The sequence below is a fragment of the Pistacia vera genome, unplaced genomic scaffold (assembly GCF_008641045.1).
Source record: "Pistacia vera cultivar Batoury unplaced genomic scaffold, PisVer_v2 Contig352, whole genome shotgun sequence".
Taxonomy (NCBI): domain Eukaryota; kingdom Viridiplantae; phylum Streptophyta; class Magnoliopsida; order Sapindales; family Anacardiaceae; genus Pistacia; species Pistacia vera.
The window spans coordinates 390,001-413,361 of NW_022196171.1; the positions used below are offsets into that span (position 1 = coordinate 390,001).

General features: G+C 35.7%; 2 protein-coding genes across 3 annotated transcripts; one reads left to right on the forward strand and one right to left on the reverse strand.

The window, feature by feature from the left end:
• The first annotated feature begins 1,664 nt into the window (after positions 1 to 1,664).
• LOC116139604 (4-coumarate--CoA ligase-like 9) lies at positions 1,665 to 5,193 on the forward strand. Its single transcript, XM_031425287.1, has 6 exons — positions 1,665 to 2,830; positions 2,905 to 3,094; positions 3,178 to 3,323; positions 3,404 to 3,471; positions 3,661 to 3,763; positions 4,900 to 5,193. The coding sequence occupies exons 1-6, from the start codon at positions 1,820 to 1,822 to the stop codon at positions 5,029 to 5,031; spliced, it is 1,650 nt and encodes a 549-aa protein (XP_031281147.1). The 5' UTR covers positions 1,665 to 1,819; the 3' UTR covers positions 5,032 to 5,193.
• Positions 5,194 to 6,138: 945 nt separating this feature from the next.
• LOC116139563 (signal peptide peptidase-like 1) lies at positions 6,139 to 9,913 on the reverse strand. 2 transcript variants are annotated; one of them, XM_031425234.1, is made up of 4 exons: positions 9,825 to 9,913; positions 8,162 to 9,097; positions 6,561 to 6,761; positions 6,139 to 6,439 (listed from the first exon to the last, which is right to left on the reverse strand). In XM_031425234.1, exons 2-4 carry the CDS (start codon positions 8,957 to 8,959, stop codon positions 6,323 to 6,325), a joined length of 1,116 nt encoding a protein of 371 aa, XP_031281094.1. In that variant the 5' UTR covers positions 8,960 to 9,097; positions 9,825 to 9,913; the 3' UTR covers positions 6,139 to 6,322. The 2 variants fall into 2 exon arrangements, with proteins under 2 accessions (XP_031281094.1, XP_031281095.1); XM_031425235.1 differs by lacking the exon at positions 9,825 to 9,913 and adding an exon at positions 9,528 to 9,704.
• Between the last annotated feature and the right edge of the window lie 13,448 nt (positions 9,914 to 23,361).

The window sequence follows — 23,361 nt, forward strand, 5'->3', positions numbered from 1 at the left end:
CATACCTCTAGTGCTTGGTAATCATTCATCAGTGGTTTGTACAATAGTTTTTAAAATCTCTTTTTAGTATTATATTTATTGGTAACCAGATGAACTATTATGAAAGTTTTGTTTACAAATTTTGATTTAATAGGACCATGAATGGAAACCCATTGTAGAAGCTCTCCTCTTCAGTTTTTATTTCTTTAATGAATTTTTTGTTCTGTTATTTTTCTTTTGCTATTTCTTTATTATTTTTGAACCTGGTTTATTAATTATTAATAAAAATTGTTATTTTTTTGTTTAGAAGAATGATGTCATCGAGTAAGGGTATAACTGTCGAGAATCAAATGGGTGGATTTGCCGAAGAAATATTCATTTTAAATTGAAAGCATGAAACATGACAATCTTGCAAACTTGAAAATTGGGATTAATGGTTTCTTTTGATTTTATTTTGCAATGTTGGAGATTATTTATCTTGAACATTGATGAGATTCATGAGAATCTATTGTTATAATGTTATTTGTGTTTTTATTTCATATCAATATTAGGGACATTATAATTTGTAGTATCAACTTTGATGTTATGTTGCTTGTATGATTCGAATTTATAAATTATGACTTTAGACAATTTCTTGTTATTTAAAATATTTCTATTTTTAATTTTTTTGAACAATAGACAGTTGCCCTAGAACCAGCACCTACCCGACATGATAGGTTTGATGGTAGAAACTTGTTCTAACAGAGTAGGCTCTGACTCCTAAATTTCCTGAATTTTAGGAACCAGTACTATACGGGTAGATTCCAGGTTCTTACTTTATGAAGCAAGGTACCTTGACCCGCTTATAGCATCAAAGATATTTCTAGGTTTGTCTAACAAGCTTAATTTAATCACGGAGATGATGACCATAATAATAATAATTATAAGGGAGAACGGCATTTTCCCACTCAAGGTTTGGGAAAACAACACTTTTCCATCCATCAAGTTTCAAAATGACATTTTCCCACCCTTTGTTAGATTATATTAGTATTTTCTGTTATTATTTGACTAAAAAGACAAAAATATCCTGAAATAGTTTTATTTCTTAATTAATTTATTATAAATTAAAATTTAGTTAAATCAAAGTCTTTACTTGATTATTTATTAAGTGTAAAGATATCTTTTTTTCCTTTGTTTATTTAATTCATTAGAAATGTTGATTTTCTATATTAATTAGTGAAAATAAAAAATATTATATTATGAAAAACATTAAAAAGTTAGAAGATTATTGAATAACAGTTATGAGATATTGATGATATTATAAATAAATAAATAAATATTAAGACATTTGACTTTAAATAATTTCATAGAATTACTTTAAATTTTTTAGGTGTAATTAACAATTTTTTTTTTTACTTTTTGACTAATTAAAAAATAATAAAAGATTTATAAAGTTAAATATTTAAAGATATTTTTTTAGTTTTAATAAAATATTAATAGAAAATACAATCGAACCTAACAAAGGGTAGGAAATGTCATTTTGAAACTTGAAGGTCGGAAAAGTAGTTGTTTCGCCGAACCTTGTGGAAAAATGTCGCTCTCCCTAATCATAATGATAATAACTATAGTGGTGCGATGGGTGGGGCCTCCGTCTCATGTGCCCGTTAGATTTGTGGCTATGCTAAAGTTACACATCAATGATCAAACCTATATTTCGGTTCGTCGCCGACGAAGTTTCATAACTGAAGCACTGCAGCCGGAGAGACTCCGATTGCAAAACTTCTTTTAAGATAAACTAAAGAGTTGATCACAACACGTCAACACCTCGTTTTGTCTCTTTCCTACCAAATTTTCTAATGAAATGGAGCAGAGAAGTTTACAAATTGATCCAAAGAGTGGTTTCAACTCACTAACAAAGACCTTCCACAGCGTCAGACCTCCCGTTCATCTTCCTCCAGAGAACGCTTTCCTTTCTGCAGCTGAATACGCTTTCTCTCTCAGAGCCAAATCGCCGTGGCCTGATGATTCCGTGGCTTTAATCAACTCGATCACCGGTCAACAGATTTCCTACTCTGAGTTTGATAGCAGAACCAAGTCTCTGGCCGCTTATCTGCAGAAAGTAACTCAGCTCTTCAAACACGACGTAGCATTTGTACTCTCTCCGAATTCCATCCAAGTACCAATCCTCTACTTCTCTCTCCTCTCGCTTGGTGTTATCATCTCTCCGGCAAATCCAGTAGCCACCGAGCGAGAGGTCTACGGCCAAATCCAGTTATCTAAGCCGGTGATAGCATTTGCCACGTCATCGACTGTTCACAAACTCCCGAAACTTAGACACCAGACGATCCTCATCGACTCTCCTGAGTTCGAGTCAATGATGGTAAGCTCAAAATACGAATTCGAGCACGTTAAGCTGAGTCAATCCGATTTGGCAGCGATCATGTATTCCTCTGGAACAACCGGAAAAGTGAAAGGTGTGAAGTTGACTCACAAAAATTTCATAGCACAAACAGCGATAAACTCTGCAGCTTGGGAAATGTCTGAGAAGCGAAAATCCCCCTCAGTTATGCTTTTTACGACGCCATATTTTCATATTTTTGGATTCTTCTATAGTATCAGATCCGTGGCTTTGAGTGAAAAAGCGGTGGTGATGGACAGGTTTGAGTGGAAGAATATGTTGAAAGCTGTGCAGGAGTTTAGTGTTACGCACGTGGCATTGACCCCGCCAGTGGTGGTGAAGCTGTCGAAAGATGGATCAGCGGACGGCTACGATTTGAGCTCTCTTGAAACTGTAATCTGTGGCGCGGCTCCCCTTGGGCAGGAAGCAATCGCGGCATTTACAGCTAGATTTCCGAAAGTCATGTTGGCGCAGGTCAGTGTTGGATTATCATAAGCACAGTAAAAATCTACCATAAATTCTTACCGTATCCATCTCATAAATCTCAGGGTTACGGGTTGACTGAATCGACGGCGGCAGTTGCTCGGACAATAGGTCCAGAAGAAAATATGAAGTGGGGATCAACGGGGAAGCTTTATGCGGGTTTTGAGGCAAAAGTAGTGGATCCTGAAACAAGTGAAGCATTGCCTCCATGCAGAGAAGGGGAACTTTGGATTAGAGGACCTACAATAATGAAAGGTAAATTTGTACTTGAAAATTTATATAGAAATAGAACTTATATGAAACATCAACAATAAGTACATAAATGGCTGGCACTGAAGGATATGTTGGAGAGCCAGAAGCAACTTCAGCTACGTTGGTATGTGATGGGTGGATGAGGACGGGAGATTTGTGCTACATTGATGAGAATGGTTTCCTGTTTATTGTGGATAGACTCAAAGAATTAATCAAATATAAAGGATATCAGGTGATAATATTAGTAAAAAAATCCATTAATTAATTTACTTGTGTAGATGCATATTGCCATTGCTATTGCTTTGTTTGCAGGTGGCTCCAGCAGAACTAGAACAAGTGCTTATTTCCCACCCCCAGGTTGCTGACGCTGCGGTTATACCGTAATTTTCTCAACTTCCATATCTCTTCGTAATTTCTTAAAATTTTTAACACACACATATATATATAATTTAGTTTTACTTCACTAATTTTACAAAATTACAGTGAAGATAATAAGGTGAAGTGATCGCAGCCATTAATAATAAGATGAAGAGTATGCTTAATGCTAATAAATTTGTTTCTCAAGACAGATATCCAGATAAAGAAACTGGTCAAGTTCCAATGGCTATTGTGGTAAGACAGCCCCAGAACACTCTCAGTGAAACTGAAATCATGGATTTTGTGGCGAAGCAGGTGCTTAATTTAATTTTTTATTTTTATTTTATAAAATTTTAAACCNGCTAGATTTCCGAAAGTCATGTTGGCGCAGGTCAGTGTTGGATTATCATAAGCACAGTAAAAATCTACCATAAATTCTTACCGTATCCATCTCATAAATCTCAGGGTTACGGGTTGACTGAATCGACGGCGGCAGTTGCTCGGACAATAGGTCCAGAAGAAAATATGAAGTGGGGATCAACGGGGAAGCTTTATGCGGGTTTTGAGGCAAAAGTAGTGGATCCTGAAACAAGTGAAGCATTGCCTCCATGCAGAGAAGGGGAACTTTGGATTAGAGGACCTACAATAATGAAAGGTAAATTTGTACTTGAAAATTTATATAGAAATAGAACTTATATGAAACATCAACAATAAGTACATAAATGGCTGGCACTGAAGGATATGTTGGAGAGCCAGAAGCAACTTCAGCTACGTTGGTATGTGATGGGTGGATGAGGACGGGAGATTTGTGCTACATTGATGAGAATGGTTTCCTGTTTATTGTGGATAGACTCAAAGAATTAATCAAATATAAAGGATATCAGGTGATAATATTAGTAAAAAAATCCATTAATTAATTTACTTGTGTAGATGCATATTGCCATTGCTATTGCTTTGTTTGCAGGTGGCTCCAGCAGAACTAGAACAAGTGCTTATTTCCCACCCCCAGGTTGCTGACGCTGCGGTTATACCGTAATTTTCTCAACTTCCATATCTCTTCGTAATTTCTTAAAATTTTTAACACACACATATATATATAATTTAGTTTTACTTCACTAATTTTACAAAATTACAGTGAAGATAATAAGGTGAAGTGATCGCAGCCATTAATAATAAGATGAAGAGTATGCTTCATGCTAATAAATTTGTTTCTCAAGACAGATATCCAGATAAAGAAACTGGTCAAGTTCCAATGGCTATTGTGGTAAGACAGCCCCAGAACACTCTCAGTGAAACTGAAATCATGGATTTTGTGGCGAAGCAGGTGCTTAATTTAATTTTTTATTTTTATTTTATAAAATTTTAAACCATCTGTTATAAAAATTATGATCATAAACTAGAACTTGAAAAGAATGGTTTATGGAATAAGTTTGATTGATGGTTGCATGCAGGTAGCACCATACAAGAAAATAAGACGTGTAGCATTTATCAATTCCATACCCAAAAGTGCAGCTGGCAAGTTATTAAGAAAGGATCTAATCAGGAAGTTTGTTCTTCCACCACCGGCATCATCAAGGCTGTAAAGAAAATTATTTTTACACTTTTTTTTTTTTTTCCAATAAATCTATAATTATACTTTGAAATTATAAAATTCAACATTTAACTTTGAAAAAGAAGGGACCCATGTTATTTATATATGACTATAGGCAAATTAGAAAAGTTTTGTAATAATAATAATAATGATGTGTGTTTGTTTTATTATTTGGAGCAGTATTTTTAAAAAAATTGAGTTGAGTTATTATTATTAAAATAAGATTTGAATTTGTGTGTTTGGTAAAGATTATTTTTAATCCTCTACATTTATTAATTTAGTTAAACAATCCCTATAATCAAAATTTTAAAATTAACAAAAACACTCTCATCTACCCATTACATGTTGGCAGCTGGTCACCACTGCCAAAGGGTGGCCGGAAGTCATCAAAATGGTGCACTATCGGTTGGTTGAAGGTGCTTAGTTAAATTAACAAACCTAGGGAGTTAAAAAACTTTAAATATTTTAAGTTGAATAGAATTGAATTGAATTTTGAGAATAATAAAACAAACATGTATTTTGAATAGGATACGATAAAAATAAGGAAATAAACACAAATGTTAATCTCAACATCTATTAAAATAAAATAGTAACATCACATATACAAATTTCTTTCATATAAAATGTGTAAGAATATAATTGAATAACTTTAAATTAAAAATACATTAAATAAATTAAAAGTACATGGTATATCAATTTCGAAGAAATTATTTGTATAATTATTTATTTATGTAGTATTAATCTATAATAATTTAGTAATATTAAAAATTAAAAACATAAAATAGAAAAGTGGGATTTGTGCAAGACCTTTCACTTGACTCTGGCATTTTATAACACAACTAATTTGAATGCGGCTCTTGTGGGTATTCATGTTTGATTAAGAATTGTGAGATTATGATCTCCGCCAAATGGTTTTTCCAAAATTTACTTTCTTTTTTCTTTCTCCCAAATATTTTTCTCCAACAATTTGCCGATACATAACGGAGCTTCTAGTCCTTAAATAATATAAGGAATCTTAAATTAGGAATCTTCGCGTTTCTTTAGCCATGGGGAGTTTGGGAAAAGATGTCTTTGATTCTTCTGAATGAACCAAATAATATAAGCATTCACATACTTTTCATTCCTCTTTCATTTGTGGCCGATCGGAAGAGAAACATGGCTGCCAAAATGTAAGATTCCACAAAATAAACAGTGAATTGTTAATGCCCTACTCAAGTTTCCGAGTGTAGATTTTCCAAGTAACTTTACAACTTTAAATTGGGCTTTACAATCTCTAACATGACTTAGACTTCTATTTGATGAGCCTTATCGTTGAGGTTTTGCATGGGTCCTTCCCATAACTCATTTAACTCCTTCCTCATCCATGACATAACAATTACAGGTCCCATTGTCGAAGGCACCTACAACCACCAAAAAGAAATAAGCACAGGCAAGAAGACATTTTGTCTAAAATTCTCCAGAGCATAATCATCAGAGATTATAAACCAATGAAATTCAATAAAATAATAATACAAAGATTACCAGATAAAGAAGGGCTGGTTGAGGAGAGCGAGTCAGAACTCCAGCAGCTAAAGCAGTTACAAGTCCAATAGCATATCCTGGAAGGGCATACCATATATATTTGTGTCCCTTCGATGAATGTAAATCAAAGAGACTAATTGTATCTCTGCTCTTCCGATGATCAAAACACAGGACCAATGCCAGAAGCATTGCAGGCATAGCCTACAAGAAGATGACCGGAATTATTAAAAGCACAAGACACAACAAAAAGAATCACAGGCAAACAGCGGCACAATTACATTTTCAACAAGAAAAGCACAGAAAAATGTGTGATATCTGTGTCTACAAAAATTTTGACATGGTATATCAATATGTATGAGTGAAATTATTGCAAGAAAGGTTTTTTCCCCTTAAAATTTGACTATTACACAAGTTTGTGAGTTGTGACAACATATGAAGTTTGAAACAAGAGCACCATGAAAAACAATAATGCTAAAAAGGAATATAAACTGAGCTCATATGGACCTCAAAGAAAGGAAAACACAAGGAATTTGCCTTGTCAGCAAGTTAATAAGTTCCAATCTTCACATTATATTTGTTCCATCAATAAAGAACAAGAGATCAACAAGAAGGACAATCAACATCTTCCCACGCCTCAAATTTTCAAGTACATTCTACTGAAGCTTATTGAGAAACCACTTCATCGAAAAGCTTAAAACTATCAAGAAAATATTCAACATTAATATTTAAGTATGAAAAACTCCCTCAAATGAAATGTGGATATAATAAACAAATAGTTCAAACTCAAAACCAAATTAATGGCGCAGAGAACCAAAATTGAGAAATCAAAAAAATTGATTGAGTGAATTAATATGTGACTTACTAGATTTTGAAACCTTCAGTTTGATACATATTAAGAAACCACTTCAGCCAAAAACTTAAGCTATCAGGTAGGAGCCTAACATTAATATTTAAATCTAACAAAGCAATGTGAGCGGCATGTGCAAGTATATCATGCATTTGTGTATACATTTCAGGCAGATATTTTCAGTAACGAAAGATTATATTCAGGTTAAGGACTGACTTCTGATGAAGAAATATAATCGAATTTCCATCAAGGATCACAGAGGATGCTACTTTTGACCTCAAAGTAGATCATGTATGCATGAGGTGTGCATGGACATTCATCCACACATCTAATGGAGAAGCATAAGCACCAATGAACCAGTTTGCATCAAGTAAAATCAACATTGCAAAAAAAGATGCAAACAACTAATGATGAACAATTTTGATAATTCTGTGCTACAAGCAAGTGAGACTCAATCAATGACGGAATGAGAGCTTCAATGGACCAAAAGAAGATGATGAACTCCATATTGATATTTCTTAAAGGAAATTCTCAACTATATTAAAAAGTTTTCACCCAGAGTAAAACACCAATACTGCACAATGACACAGAATAGCAGCACCAACCAGAATATTTCACTGGTCCATTCATGCAAAACAATTAAGCAGAAATGTAGATGTTATACACCACTGCATAGAGATAGCTACAACAGTAACAAACACATTTTATTTTGAAAAATTACTGTAGAACCACTGAAATAGAAAGTTACTCATACCATATCACCGAGACCAAGCATCATGAAGTCTGAAACCTTTGCTCCAGGAATCACGCCTCCAAACAAATTCCTGGGAAATACAATTTTCACAGGCAACTCCAGCTTTTTTGTTATCAGCTGCAACCCAGGAAGACTCAGACTATTAGCCACTGTGTGCATAGGATTTGATGCCTGTTGGGTTGCTACCGATACCATGACATTAGCCCCAAAAAATCTCTCAGAGAAAAAAACCCAGAATATGTCATACACAAACAGACATACAAGGAGCATTGCACATATTTTGATATTTGGAAGGCGCACATGGCTCACAAATGCTACACAGATAGCGATACCCAACAAATTGTTCAATACCCAATGACCAGAAACTAGCCAAGCAGCAACTATAGAAGTGCATGCCAACAATAATAACCATTGGATTCGTGTGAGAGACCTCGAACAGCACCGCGACACAAATGGGTCAGCCAAACCAAATTGTGACCTCACATAGGCAATATAGGGAGATAGGCAAAAGAATAGGGAAGAAACAGATGCAACAGCCGTTAAGGCAGTGAGAAGTTGTGAGACTGAAGAAAACAGGTAGAACATCAAAAGCAAACTGCAGGAGCTCATTACAGGGATCATTAATGCTTGGGACTTGTCTAACATAATGGATGCTTCTGACAAATCACGGTTTCGCTCCATTTCTTTCCCATAATTTAGAGCCCTAAATGCAGATCCAAATGTCACCGCTACTGCTGTCAAAATGAGTGTAACAGGAGCAGGCTCCAGCAGATGTAAAAGTTTCCAAAGAGACTCCATAACTATATAAGATCAAACAAACTATTTGAAAGTTCCTTTCTGCGTGTATAAACGAACGCAAAAACCGTAACAATTACAAAATTTGTAACCAAAGTTGCATTTTTCCTCTGAAACACTTCCCCCAAAAAATGATGCAACCTGCAATTAATCATGTTAATATATACATTAGTGCAAATGCCAAAGTATGTATCTGAAATTATCAACATCTAAATTGATTAAAGAGAGGCTAACCAAACCTTTAAACAAAAACATAATTGTTCAATTTTTTATCAATAGAGGAAATAAAAAAGGAAGAAAGAAACAACGAATGCAAGAAAAAAGAAAATTATCAGTTCTTTTTCTTCACAAAGCTTCAATGCAGACAAGAGAACGCCTTCATTTTCAACAGGGAATTATATTGAGGACAATTAGCTGAAGATTTCAGGCCAAAAAAAAAAAAAAAAAAAAAAAATTCAAGTACTCTCCATTTTACCCTCTATGCCAAGAAAATATAAGAAAGACCCCATTTAAGGGCTCAAAACATAAAGAGCACAATAAATTAATAAAGTAAGCCTAAAGCAATTAATACATGGCCTGGTTTAGTTCAGCTCAGTTGACTGAATACTTCAATTTTCTTGGGCAATCAAACAACAAGGATCGAGATTTATAATTTTCTTATCCTTTCTCCCACGTTCCCAGAAGAAAGCAGAAATTAACCCCAAAAAACCAAATCTAGGGTTCAGAAATGAAATTAACGTAAATCACATTACTACAGCTGAATTCGAAATAATTTTACAGTGAATCAAAGATCCTAACCAATTAAGTAGTTAAGAGCAGCGAAACTAGGGTCTAAAGATAATTATAGAGAAAAGTCAAAGAAAGTAACCTTGGACTCTGAAGAGTTTGCAAGAGCTCTTGCTGACCAACGGGCTTTCCTTTCTCGTTTGCTGTATAACAAAGGCGAGTACAAGATTATGCTAATTTATAGAAGGCCCCAACATTTTTACTATTCTTATTTAGTTCCAACGTATCAAGTATGCTTTTACACCTGGCTGTCCCTGTGTAAAATTGAGACTGCATCACGAAAATTTTTTGAAATCAAAATTATTTACCTAATGAATTAAGCTTATCTTAGGACCCATTTATGTGTTTATCTTAAAAAGTGAACTGAATAAAAACATTAATTTTATATGATGCATTCAACATCATTTTTCTAGAAGAATTTTTTGAAATTTAAAACAATGAAATGCATTCTTTTAAAGTCTGTTGATGTGTGATTTTGAAATCAACGATTCGCACGTGTAAAGTGCTAAACAGGTCTTAAAAATTACATGTAAATGATTGTGAAAGAACTAATCAATATAATCGAATGCAAAGACTAAATAATAAATGAGAGAGAAAGTGGTTCGGATGCTTAAAGCGAATCTTATGTCCATTGTTTCTTTTATATATGAGAGATTACAGAGGTCGCATATAGCAAACATCGAGAAAAGGTACAATAACTGAGTATTCAGAGAGAATATCGAGTCAGTCTCTTTTTCGTAGGTTAACTTTACTTTGAAAATAAAGATTACAATCGGAATGAGGGTTCAGGATCAGAATCCCTAAAATGAGAGGGGGAGTCCTCTATTTATAGTATAGGAATTCAAGGTAATGATCACAAATCTGCAAGTGGGTAGGTGTTGTACAAGTCCTTCCTTGCCTCCCATTGGCTGATAACTTAGGAAATATCTTCAAATTATCTGGGGTTTGGACAGGTGTGCGGTCCTTAGTCACTCATAGACAAAACTTGAATCTGATAAGTTGATGACAGTTGTATTCTTTCTGTCTTGGGTCGACGTGGCAGCACTTGGACGGCGCAAAGCATTTCTGAAATCTGATTGGTGCTTGCTAACGTAAGGTTACGTCAGCCTTGGTTTTTTAGGCATAACAAAAGCTCCCCAGTTCTTAAGATTCAAGAATTGAATCTTCAAAACTTCATGATTATGCTGCGATCTGATTTGTCTCGAGGAATGTTTGCCCGAACTAACAGTTGAGAACAACCACATTGTTGCAAACGACATGAGGCTGATGGTTTGACCTGACCAGCGAATTGTGTTTAGATTGTGACATGGGTTTCGAAAACTACACAAGCAACTTGACGTGATCGTTTACAAAGGTCTAGCGACCTAAGCCAGATCTTGATTAGTGCTATGAAAATGTGTTTCGAACTCTACCTGTCATTCACGACCTGAAAACACCTAGGGTCTGCTTGAGAGTTTTTTTTTCACTAGTTTTAGGGAGTTTTTAATTAGACTGGTTTTGAGATGTTTAAAAACCATTACTTGTTAGATTTTTAATGGACTGGTTTTAACTGGTTTAAAAACCCCCCAAAACCAGTGTAGTGTATTTTTGAGGGGTTTATAAAATACCCAAAATCGGGGTGTTTTGACTGGTTTAAACATTTTATCCCAAAAAAACCCCTTTCCACTTATAATCCCTTTGCTGCTTCTCCAAGCCATTACAGCAGTAGATGCCTCTAACCCTGCATGAAACATTAGCTTCACAATCTCTATTGCTCAACACCAATGCATTAAAATTAACTTATTAACATCAACCGAAATACAGGTTAAAAGGATCTAGTACTAATTTCAATGTGTCTCTAAATATTAGAAATAACTATCAAAATCTTTCATCCGAACTATTGCAGCTGCATAAAGCCATAAATCAAAAAGGTTTTAAAAGTAATATGGAGGTGTGCGTAACCCAAACCTATAGAGTCATTCATTCTGTCAAGTTAGGGCTTTAAACACCACCTATATCATTTTATGGAGTTGGCTAGGCACCAAAGCAATTGTAAGTAAAATGCGTGGTGAATTTGAGAGTCAACTCCTTCATTCTTATGATGGTAATGGAAATCAACACAGCAAAGTTCTATTCTTAAGAGCTTCATTACAAATCTTAATAGAAAGAAACAAAAATATATTCCATCAAACCAAATACAACTGCAAACTGAAACTAATGACCTCCAATAACAGAACTTGTTGAAGCAATCATAACTGTTAGAGAAAGCCTCTTGTTTGATTGGAGAGAAAGAAAATAAAAACAAATAATGTAGACATTATCTGTATTTATCAAAGTTAATTCAGCAAAAGAGAGAGTATTTTAACTTTATGGACATATATGTAAATTTATCATTTAAAAAAACTGTCAGAACCGTTGGAAAATAAACTCCCAAGCACAGGTTGGGTGTTTTAAAAACCGCTACTAAAAACTCCTCAAAACCGCTACGGTGCTTTACCCTTAAAACCGCTACGATGGTTTACCCTCATAACCGCTACCATAAAACTCCCAAGCAGACCCTTAGAATATTTTGCTGTCAAAAACTGAGAATCATCTCGGTCGATGTTCAAGTTTGACATGTGGAAAAAATGCCTTATTCGAACGATCTTCTTAAATGTTATTCGTTACACTTAATAGCTATCTTGGTCAATAAAATAAACTTTATCTGACAAACGTATCTCTGCGCAATAAGTGTAAGCCATGAGCATTAAATGCATGCTATATTGAAACAACATTCCCTTTTGAAGCATTAAATACGGATGAGGGCGCATTTAATGTGGAGGGATTAATCATGTCGGCGCTTAGCAATTTCAATAAAGAGAAATGTTGGTTGATCTTCACAAAGTGTGAAGGTCACTCTTCGCACAGATTAGTGACACGTGGTCATAATCAATGGCTAGAAACGCGTTCCCGCCCAAACGTCGCTTACAAAAGAAACCAAACGTCGTCTTCCACCTTATAAAACCCAAAGCCCATTCTAAGTTTTTCACAGAACTAAAATTTTCAGAGAAAAAAATAGAGTTTTTGCACTCAAGAAAATCAGTTCATCCTCTTCCTGGTTGATGCATACTCAATGCTACGACAGAGCAATCAAGAGGTAAAGAAATTTCTTCTCTTTTCCTTTTTTTTCATTTCTGTTAAAAAGCTTAGCTTTTACAGTAATGGCGGGTATGGACATTTGATAGGCTTAGATGATGAACATTCTTGGGTAGTGCTTGAAAAGAAACACTTTAAGAGTTGAAACTTAGGGTATAGATCTTTAGAAAATCATTCTTAAGAATTTTTAGGGTTTTTCCGGCTATGGAAGAGAAACCAGGGTTCTTTTACTCTTTTGAGTCATCTTACGAGGTAACTTATACAGAGTTTGAGTCACCCCTACATGTCGCACCTTTACAAACTCTAAGAGAAATGGACACCCCTGAGGGGAGAACAGTGGGAGAGGGAAGCTCGCAACCACCAGGCACCTCGGCGGGTCCTGGAAAGGTGATACAATCAACAGTTGCAAAGGACAAAATTAAGAGAGCAATAGACCAGTATGCGATTAGTGTAATGTGTTCTAACACAGGTCACACACTGCTCCGGACCCTTCCGAGAAAATTGTCGTGATCTCGGAAGCGATCTTCAAATGTGGAGTGAGGATACCACTTCACTCCTACATCAAGTCGATTCTTGACCACTTTCAGGTCACGCCATTCCAGTTGACGCCAAATGCATATATGATAGCGGTCGCTATGTATATTGCATTTGGTGAACACAACCTTAGCAAGCCAACAACAGAGGAACTCGGCTATGCCTATTACTTAAAGAAGAGTAAAAACAAGGATTCGTACTACCTCTCTAAGCGATCAACGATCAAGAGAGAGATATTTGGTTACCCGAGCAATGTTGGGGCTTATGAAACCAAGTATTTTTTCTTCAAGTACGATGGATTCTATAAATTTAAGGAACTGAGTAGGTTTGCCTTTTAATTTCTAGATCGCTCATCTTTTAACTTTAGCTTTAACTTTTCCTTAATATACTAGGCTAATGAACCTTTTACTTTCTTGTAGGAAACAAAACAACTAGATTGTCAGCGCTAGTTGATCACAGCCGCATCAAAGCATTTGGTTGATTGCCCAACCAGAGTCGCGACACAAGGCCACTCGTGACTACTCCCAACCTTCAAAAATATGAGTTTTTCAGTCCCGACGCATATTTGGATGGTTCAGCTCGTAAGTATTTCTTACACAAAAACTCTAAGCATTTTTTAACTAAAGAAGACTCTTTTTGCTAACATGTTTGATGCCATGCAACAACTATGCCACAGAAGGTTGCAAAGATGGTGAAGAAGCATGGGGTGTTCACATTCCCCAGGATTAATCCAATTGAACCAGCTGGAGCGGCCTTCAACAATGTCCCTGTAAGGGGGATACAAGTTGGTGTCGACAGGCAACCACCCTCTGAGCGACGTGAAGAAGCTCCCCAGCATACTATTGCTCACCTGCCAAGGAAGAAAACCACAACCCTGAAGATAAAGAAGAGAAAGACAATACCCACCAAAGAGGAAACTGAATCTGAAGCAAAAGGCTTCGGGATATTGCCAGATTAGTTACATCCCTATCAACTATTCTTGTGAGAATAACCTCGATGGACACTCTCGGGACCTTGACTCCCTTAGCAGCTTGTAAGGGAAAGAGGGAGCGACCACCACTGCTCAGGGGAAGTGGGCAAGCAATAGGTCGAAGGGGTCCCTACCGCAACGAGGCTTGATCCATCCGTGTTGGATTTTTTAGGGTAACTACCAGACCATTTATGACCATGTTAGTAAACGGTCCCATATACGCAGCGGAAACAAAAAAAATATAATATAAGGATCGTTTACATGAGCCAAGACCAAGGGTATAATTTTACAATTTATATTAAAGTAAAATCTGCACAAAAAGGTTATTCATGAGTTTAGAACCATACGCACGTTTGTCTTTGAACGTTTTGCTACCGACCCAAGCGTAGGATCGAACCCATGTAGTCCACACGAAGACAATCACAAAAGAACCAAAGAGGGATTTGCTAGATCCTCTTTGGCTTTAAGTTTAAGAAGAACGGAAATCAAATTGATTTGATTTTTAGGCAAAAAGTGTTTTTGCCGTGGGAGAGAATGAGAGGGGTTGCTGTGTGTTTTTATTTTAAAGAGAAATCAATTAACACACACACTTTTCTTTTATAGTAAATCAAGTTGCCCTATTCCCATATGGAATACGCTTGGGCTCCAACCCAAACACCCCATGTTACCAAACACTCCCAATTTGATATTTTTATTTTCCATCATTATCTCAATTAAAACCAATTAATATATATTAACATTTAACAATAATGATAATATATTTAAATATGTGCGAACACATCTTTAAACGTAATTTCACTTATTTAATTTTTCTAACAAATTAAATAAAGGCAACGACCTCAGCAAATTTAATTGCACTGTGAAATTATCAAAATACACTTTCGCCTTAAAAGGATGAAAACGCCCTTCCTTCTTCTTGGATCTTAAATTATCTTCTATGTGTGTGACTCATAGGCTTCTCATCATACCAGCAGTGTATAGTATCGCGATTAACACCAATTAATCGTCTCACTATACACAGACCAAGATTGGCCCCTAGCAAGGCATCATGGCCACCCATAGATTCGGATTCAGCAAAGTAGCTACCTGTCAACGATATGGTTACCGTATAATTCGATCCTTTCATCATCCGTTATCTCGACGAGACGAAAGCATAGAAATAGTGTCAACCTTCGGTTACTCTTGATATTATGTATTCAGTTTCTGGACCAATGACTCGTATTATAAACTGGATAGAGCAACAACTCAATCCCACTGTGGCCACAGTTTTAATGTCATAGCCATATACTGAATTGCGCTGTGAGATAACTTCTCCCATACTTGGGAGTGATGAATCCTCTGTGAATCCACTATAGTCTTGATACACTCCTTGATGCAGCCAATCATCACCGTATTGACAGCTCTGAAAAGAACTACGTTAGGCTAGTGTCAAACTACACCAATCGGTGCACAAGACGCTCCGGTGATCTCAAGTCTAAGGATCACATGCACCACCATTCGTTAGAGGATTTGTTCCATAGACACTGGGGTTACCATCTATATGGAATCCTCTGGTGGATCAGTCTAGTGAACTTGCTGCGGTATATCTGCTTACAGCAAACACCCATGTATTGCACCAGGTTGTCACCAAACAACATTGACAAGTGAGATCAGTCACTGCCTTTCGATAGGGTCGTTCAACACTATGATAGCCTTACCATATTATCTGTGCCCTTACTTCAGAATAATATTGGGGCCACGGACGTTTCTAGAATGACCACCATATGTGCTTATAGGGTTCTCACTATCAAGATTTGAAACACTTGATACCCTCGTCATGGTTCTACCATTCTAAGGACATATATTAATACATATTGCAATAATAATGATTTACGCGATATAGTATAAAATGCCTTTTATTGATTAATGAACATTATTACAAAAAGTCAATTCTACAATAATTGATTGGCTCTAGGACACCTACTCCAACAGACCAGTGGTTTACACCCTTTTAGAATGTAACTTGCCACAACCTTTGACAGGTACGTGACCTCTCAACGTATCGACCTGGTGGCCATTGCACTTTACATGCAAAGTCAAGTAAGATGACTTGTTCTCTTCGAGAACTCTTTCATATAAGTTTATCCTTTAGTTTTTTTTTACTCACCCTGAATGTGGCCCACAACAAGATGAAGATTAGTTTTACTGGCAAGCTCCATGAGATGAAGGAGGAAATTGTCAAATTGATACAAGATCTTACGGCTTCAAACGAAGAGGCAAAGGCTACCCACATTCAGGCGAATGTATATTTGACTAAAAGGAATTCTGCTATATGAGCAATAGACTTTCAGAAAACTAAGCTTGAAAAGAAGGATAACGACAATAAAGAGCTCTAATGAATAGTAGTGAGGCTCACCAAAGAGTTGGGCCAAAGAGAAAAGGAGCTGCAAGCGAGCTTAGAGCGCGAAAAAATAGCAAAAAAGATTCGAGCTGAGTTATGGGAAAACTCAGTGAAAGAGAAGAAGACATTCCAGACATATCTCAAACTGGCTCACGAGTGAATCACTTTGTTGACCGAGTAGATGAAGCAATAGAACCTCGAAATGGAGAGGAAGGCTGCTCACTAGGCATTGCAAGCTATTTATAACTTGCGGCCAAACAGTTCTAACATGGATATCTCCAAACTCCTCGAGGAATACCAAGTTGCTCTTGCTTCTATGGTTATGGTCGAATGGCGAAAAGAATAAGAACCTGCCCCAGTGGACGTTCACAAGAAACGGATGTCCCTAAGAACCAAGCAAACGACCCAAAGGTTGGTGATCAACCGAACGACCCAGAGGTCGTGATGACTGAAGTCAGGGATCCTGGTAATCAAGACCAATGATTGTTATCTCCTCTGCTCGAATAGAGTCTTTTGTACTATCTTTTTGATGTAGCTCCAGATCAACCTTTGTAAATATTTTTTAAATATATAAAAGAACTTTCGACCACTTGTGATAGTACCTTTATAACTTAAGTACTTCACAAAAAAAATATAACATATCTGATCAAAAAACTTGTAAAACGTTGTAAACAACAAGATTATTTAAAACTTGAGATTATGACGCAATTGATTCTTTGAAAAGAATTGGGATAATCTTATTCACAGTATTTACAGCAATGAAAAATTTACAAGTAAAAAGCTGATCAAGCTATAAATGAGTTCGGAATTACTGATAATAAGGGCGAAGATGTTCGGCATTCCAAGCTCATGGTACTTCAGAACCATTAAGTCTTTTGAGGTGATATGTTCCAGGTCGTATCACCTTAGTAACACGATATGGGCCTTCCTAGTTAGGTCCCAATACCCCCATGCTTGGTTCTCTTGTACCGAGAATGACTTCTTTTAACACCTGATCGCCAACCTGGAAGTCTTTTCTTTGAAACTTTAGAGTCGAAGAATCTTTTTGCCCGCCGCTGGTAGGAAGCTATCATTAACCGAATCTTGTCGCGGTGTTCTTCAACTAAGTTCAGACTTGCAAGCAAGAGTACTTTATTGTCTGTTTCATTGTAGAATTCTCTCCAAAGTGAACCAGCTCTTACTTCTACTGGAACCATTGCCTCGTAGCCATATGCTAGCGAAAATGGTGTTTCTGAAGCAGAGGTTCTCGAAGTTGCTCTATATGCCCATAGAAATTATGGGAGATCATCGGCCCAATTGCCTTTGGCTGCACCAAGCTTGGCCTTCAATGTGTGCTTGATAGTCTTGCTGATAGCTTCAACTTGACCATTAGCTTACGGTCTCACTACTGAAGCAAATTTCTTATGAATCCCGAGCTCTTCATAAAATTGCTTGAATTCCTCATTATCAAAATGTTTTTCATTATCAGAGATGAGTGTATGAGGAATTCCATAGTGACACACTATATTCTTAAAGACAAAGTCTCTGAGCTTCTTTGTAGTGATTGCAGCCAAAGGCTCTGCTTTGACCCACTTTGGGAAATAATTCACTACGACCAGTGCATATTTGACGCCTCCTTTACTGGTTAGCATGGGTCTGATGAGATCAATTCCCCACATAGAAAATGGCCAAAGATTGGTCATTGTCGTTAACTGGTGGGAAGGTGCTCACGAGATGTTCGTGAATCTTTGGCACTTATCACACTTCTTCACAAAGTTGAAGGCATCTTCATGAAGTAGGGGCCAATAAGATCCCTGACAGATAATCTTATTGGCAAGAGATCGTATGGCAGTGTGATTACCATAGATCCCTTCATGTATCTCTCTCATGATATAGTCTGCTTCATCATCTGTTACACATCGAAGGAGATGAGTGCTAAACCCTCATTTATACAACTGATCCCCGATGAGAGTGTAATGAGTAACTCTAGTTTGCAGGAGTCTTGCCTTATTCTTGATATTATGAAGAACCCCATCTCTAACATACTGAATAATTAGAGTCATCCAAGAAACAGACTCAGTTATGGCTACGACTTGATCAAGTGAGCTGATGCTGGGAACTTCGATGTACTTAATTGGAATCTATCTAGAGTATCAGAGTCCAATGATGAGGTTATCTTTGCCAAAACATCCACGATAGAATTACTATCTCTCGGGATTTGCCTAATCGTATAATGTTTGAAGGGCTCGAGTATGACCTTGATTTTCTTTAAGTAACTGATCATATTCTCTTCTTTGGCTTGATACTCTCCCATAATCTGGTTAACAATCAGTTAGGAGTAGCTATTGATGTCGATCATATCTAACCCCATTTCTCTTGCTAGTCGCAGACCAACAAATAGCGCTTCATATTCTGCTTCATTATTCATAGCTTTGAATCTAAACCTAAGGGCTCTATAAATGCGAGTCCCCTCAGGCTAATGAGCAAAAGACTAGCTCCAGCTCTTCTCCTGTTTGAAGACTCATCAATTTAGAGAATCCAAGTTGACAAGTTTCGAACAGTTTCCTGGATAACTTCATTAGCTGGCTGCTTGAATTCTCGAATAGGCTGATAAGAGAACTCTAAAATGAAATCAACAACAGCCTACCCTTTGACTACTGTTTTCAGTTTGTAATGCAGATCGAACATACTTAGCTCTATAACCCACTTAAGCAACTTACTCGAAGCCTCCAGCTTCTGAAAGGCTTGCTTGAGTAGGTAGTTTGTTAATATATGAATGGTGTGGGCATAGGAGTAAGGTTGCAGTTTCTTGGAAGCGATCAGCAAGGCATAAGCTAATCGTTCCATCTCTGGATACTGTGTTTCGATGTCCAGTAATCATTTGCTAGTGTAATACACTAGCCTCTAAATTCTATCATCTTCCTGATGAGAGTTGCACTGACTGTATACTAAGAGATGAACATGTAGAGAAATAAGATTTCCTTGGAATGAGGCTTGGATAGAAGAGGTGGTTTTCTAAGATGCTTTCTCATGCTTTGGAAGGCTTGCTTACACTCCGGAGTCCATTTAAATCTCTTGTTGGCCTTGAGTACATTGAAGAATGGTAAACAATAATCTGTTGCTCTCGATATGAAGCGACTGAGAGCCACCATTCTCATATTCAAGCTTTGAACTTGCTTTTGATTAGTAGGACTTTTCATATCTAGGAAAGCTTGGATCTTCTTGGGGTTGACTTTGATTCCCCGATGGTTAACCATATACCCTAGGAATTTCCCTAAGGATACTCTGAATGAACACTTAAGAATATTAAGTTTCATTCTATACCTTCAGAGTATATCAAACATTCCTGCGAGGTTAGCTATATGATCCAAAGTGACATGCAACTTGACCAGCATGTCATCGACATGACCTCTATTGATTTCTCGATCTGCTAAAAAAACATATGGTTAACCAAACGCTAGTAGGTCATCCCAGCGTTTTTCAGACCGAAAGGCATGACTTTGTAATAATACAACCCTTAATATGTAATGAACGAGGTATGCTCCTCATCGAGCATGTACATTGGGATCTAATTATATCCTGAATAGGCATCCATAAAGCTTAATAGCTCATTCCCGGAAGTGGCATCAATGAGCTGATCGATTCTAGGGAAAGGGAAATTGTCCTTCGGACAAGCTTTGTTGAGATCCATGAAATCAACACAGGTTGGCCACTTGCCGTTGGTTTTTTTCATCAAAACAGGATTGGCCACCCAACTCGGGTAATGAGCCTCCTGAATGAAACTGATTGAGAGAAGCTTATCTACCTCAATCTTAAGAGCAGCATAACCCTCTAGGTCCATGACTCTTATTTTCTGGCAAACTGGCTTGACCTCACTATCGATGTTGAGTGCATGACATATTACATTCACGCTAATCCTGACCATGTCAGCATGAGTCTATGCATAAACATCTATATTCTACCTGAGGAAGCTCATTAGATTGTTAGCGAGTTGGAGGCTATGATTACTTCCGATTCTCAACACACGAGTTGGCTCGTTCTAATCGATTGATACCTCAGATAGAGACACAACATGCCCACTGTGGGAATAATCCTCCTAAACATGAGGATCTATGTTGTCTTCCACTAGACCTAGCTATGGTTCGATTCTACTGATTGTCATAGCTTGCTCGGGAACGCCCATTGACTTCCCTTTCCCTTTGCATGCCATTTGCACTGCTCTTACATAGTAGGCACGAGATTCACACTGAGACTCCTTGATTTCCCCACACCCTGTCGGAGTAAGAAATTTCATCTTCAAATGATAGATGCAAGTGACAACTTTGAAGTTTCGAAGTAAAGGTCATCCCAATATGCCATTAAAAGCGGACGAACAGTCTACTACTAGAAATTCTATCATCTTGGTCTCTTCGTGGGTCTCACCCAAAGTGATGTTTCCTTGGGAATTAGATGATCCCTAGTAAAGCCATAGAAGGGGATTGAGATAGGCTTCAGATCTGCCTCTTCCAATTGCATTTCCTCGAATCCTTGCTGAAACAGGATGTTCATGACGCTCCCATTATCCACCAACATTCTGTGGATCTTACACCAACCTATTTCAGTCGCGATGATGAGTGCATCTTCATGAGGGTGATGCAATCGCACCACGTCTTTCTCTAAGAAGGTAGTCTCCTTCTCTCTATGCACCTTAGCAGGTCGTGGTGTCATGTTTAATACACTCACGGGATCATGATGAGCTTCTCGAGCATATTTATCCTGAGCACCTCGAGCATTCCCCACGAGGTGTGGTCCTCCAAATATAATCCCTACGAAATGGAGACCCTTGCAACCATAATATTTCTTCTCATTGTCCTCTTGATCCTTTGCTCGGATGAGAGTTAGACCATCAACATACTCCTTGAAGTGCCCATTTTTAATGTCTCCAATAGCCTGCTTAAGAGCTCGACATTCATCGGTATGGTGCTTATTATCCTGATGATAAAGACAATATTTCTTGCTATTTCTTATAGAATGAGTATCTTTCAATATTTATATAGGGGTGAGCATGGGTAGCGGGTAGAACCGAAACCTACCCAGAACTGACACGTGCGGGTAAGTTTTGGTTCCATTTTATTGGAATCGACACTGTGCGATTTTGGTTTCGGTTCTTATGTGTGGAGGAACTGGAACCGAAACCTAAAAAAAGAACATGAAACGGGTACCCAGTTTGGAACCTGTAGCAGGTACCTGGTTTAGAACCTGTTTGAAATCGATTTTTGGAACCTGTTTTGGAACTTGGGCTGCAATGAAATATTTGTGAATAATGGGGGATTTATATTATTTTACATATAAAAAATTTAAAATAGAAAAAGTTAAATTTTTAGAATAACCTAATTAAATAAATATACAATTATACTTGTTACATATAAACTACATCATATTAAAAACTTTAATATATTATAATATATTAATATTAAAGTTTTGATTAATTAAGTGTATAATTGGAATTAGGATCCAATAAAAATATTTTAGTGTTATTAAAAGAATTATGTTTGAATAAAATAGTATATTTGATTAAATAATAAGATATTTAGTTATTTACTTCAATTATTAAGTTCTACGTATATCTATAATAAATTAGCAATTAATTAATTATGTATGATAAATTGATAAACATTAATAAATTTAATTACTAGTTAAATATCATACTTAATCAATTATAACATTACAGTACAGTTAAATGATTACTTAATTAATTATAATTTTATAACATTACTTAATTGATTTATAGTATAATTAATTATAGAATTATAGAATTACATTAATTAATTACTACTTAATTAACTGACTGATAACATTTAGTATATTACTTAATTAAATAATTAGAAATTTAATTAATTATAACATTATATTATAGATTTATTGTATAATTACTTAATCAATTATAACATTTCATTATAAACATTAGTACAATACTTAATTAAATGATTAAAATTTTAATTAATTATAATATTATATTAAAGATTTCTAGTATGATTACTTAATTTGCTATAACATTATATTATATCCAATAATTAATTATAACATTACATAATTAAATGATTACTTAATTGATTATGACATTATATTATAAACATTAGTAATTAGTAATTTACTATATAAACATTAGCACAATATTTAATTAAATGATTAGAAATTTAATTAATTATAACATTTCATTTTAAATTTATAGTACAATTACTTAATTAATTGTAACATTACATTATAAACAAATAATTACTTAATTAAATTATTATGTAATTAATTATAACATTATTACATTATATTATATTATAATCACTTAATTAATTATAACATTACATAGTTAAATGATTACTTAATTAGTTATAAATTTATAATATTACATTATAAACATTAGTAATTTAATATATTATTACATTACTTAATTAAATAATTAAAAATTTAATTAATTATAACATTACATTATATATTTATAGTATGATTACTTAATCAATTATAATATTCCACTATAAACATTAGTACATTAATTAAATGATTAGAAATTTAATTAATTACAATATTAAATTATAGATTTATAGTATGATTATTTAATTCGTTATAACATTACATTATAGTATGATCACATAATTAATTATAATATTA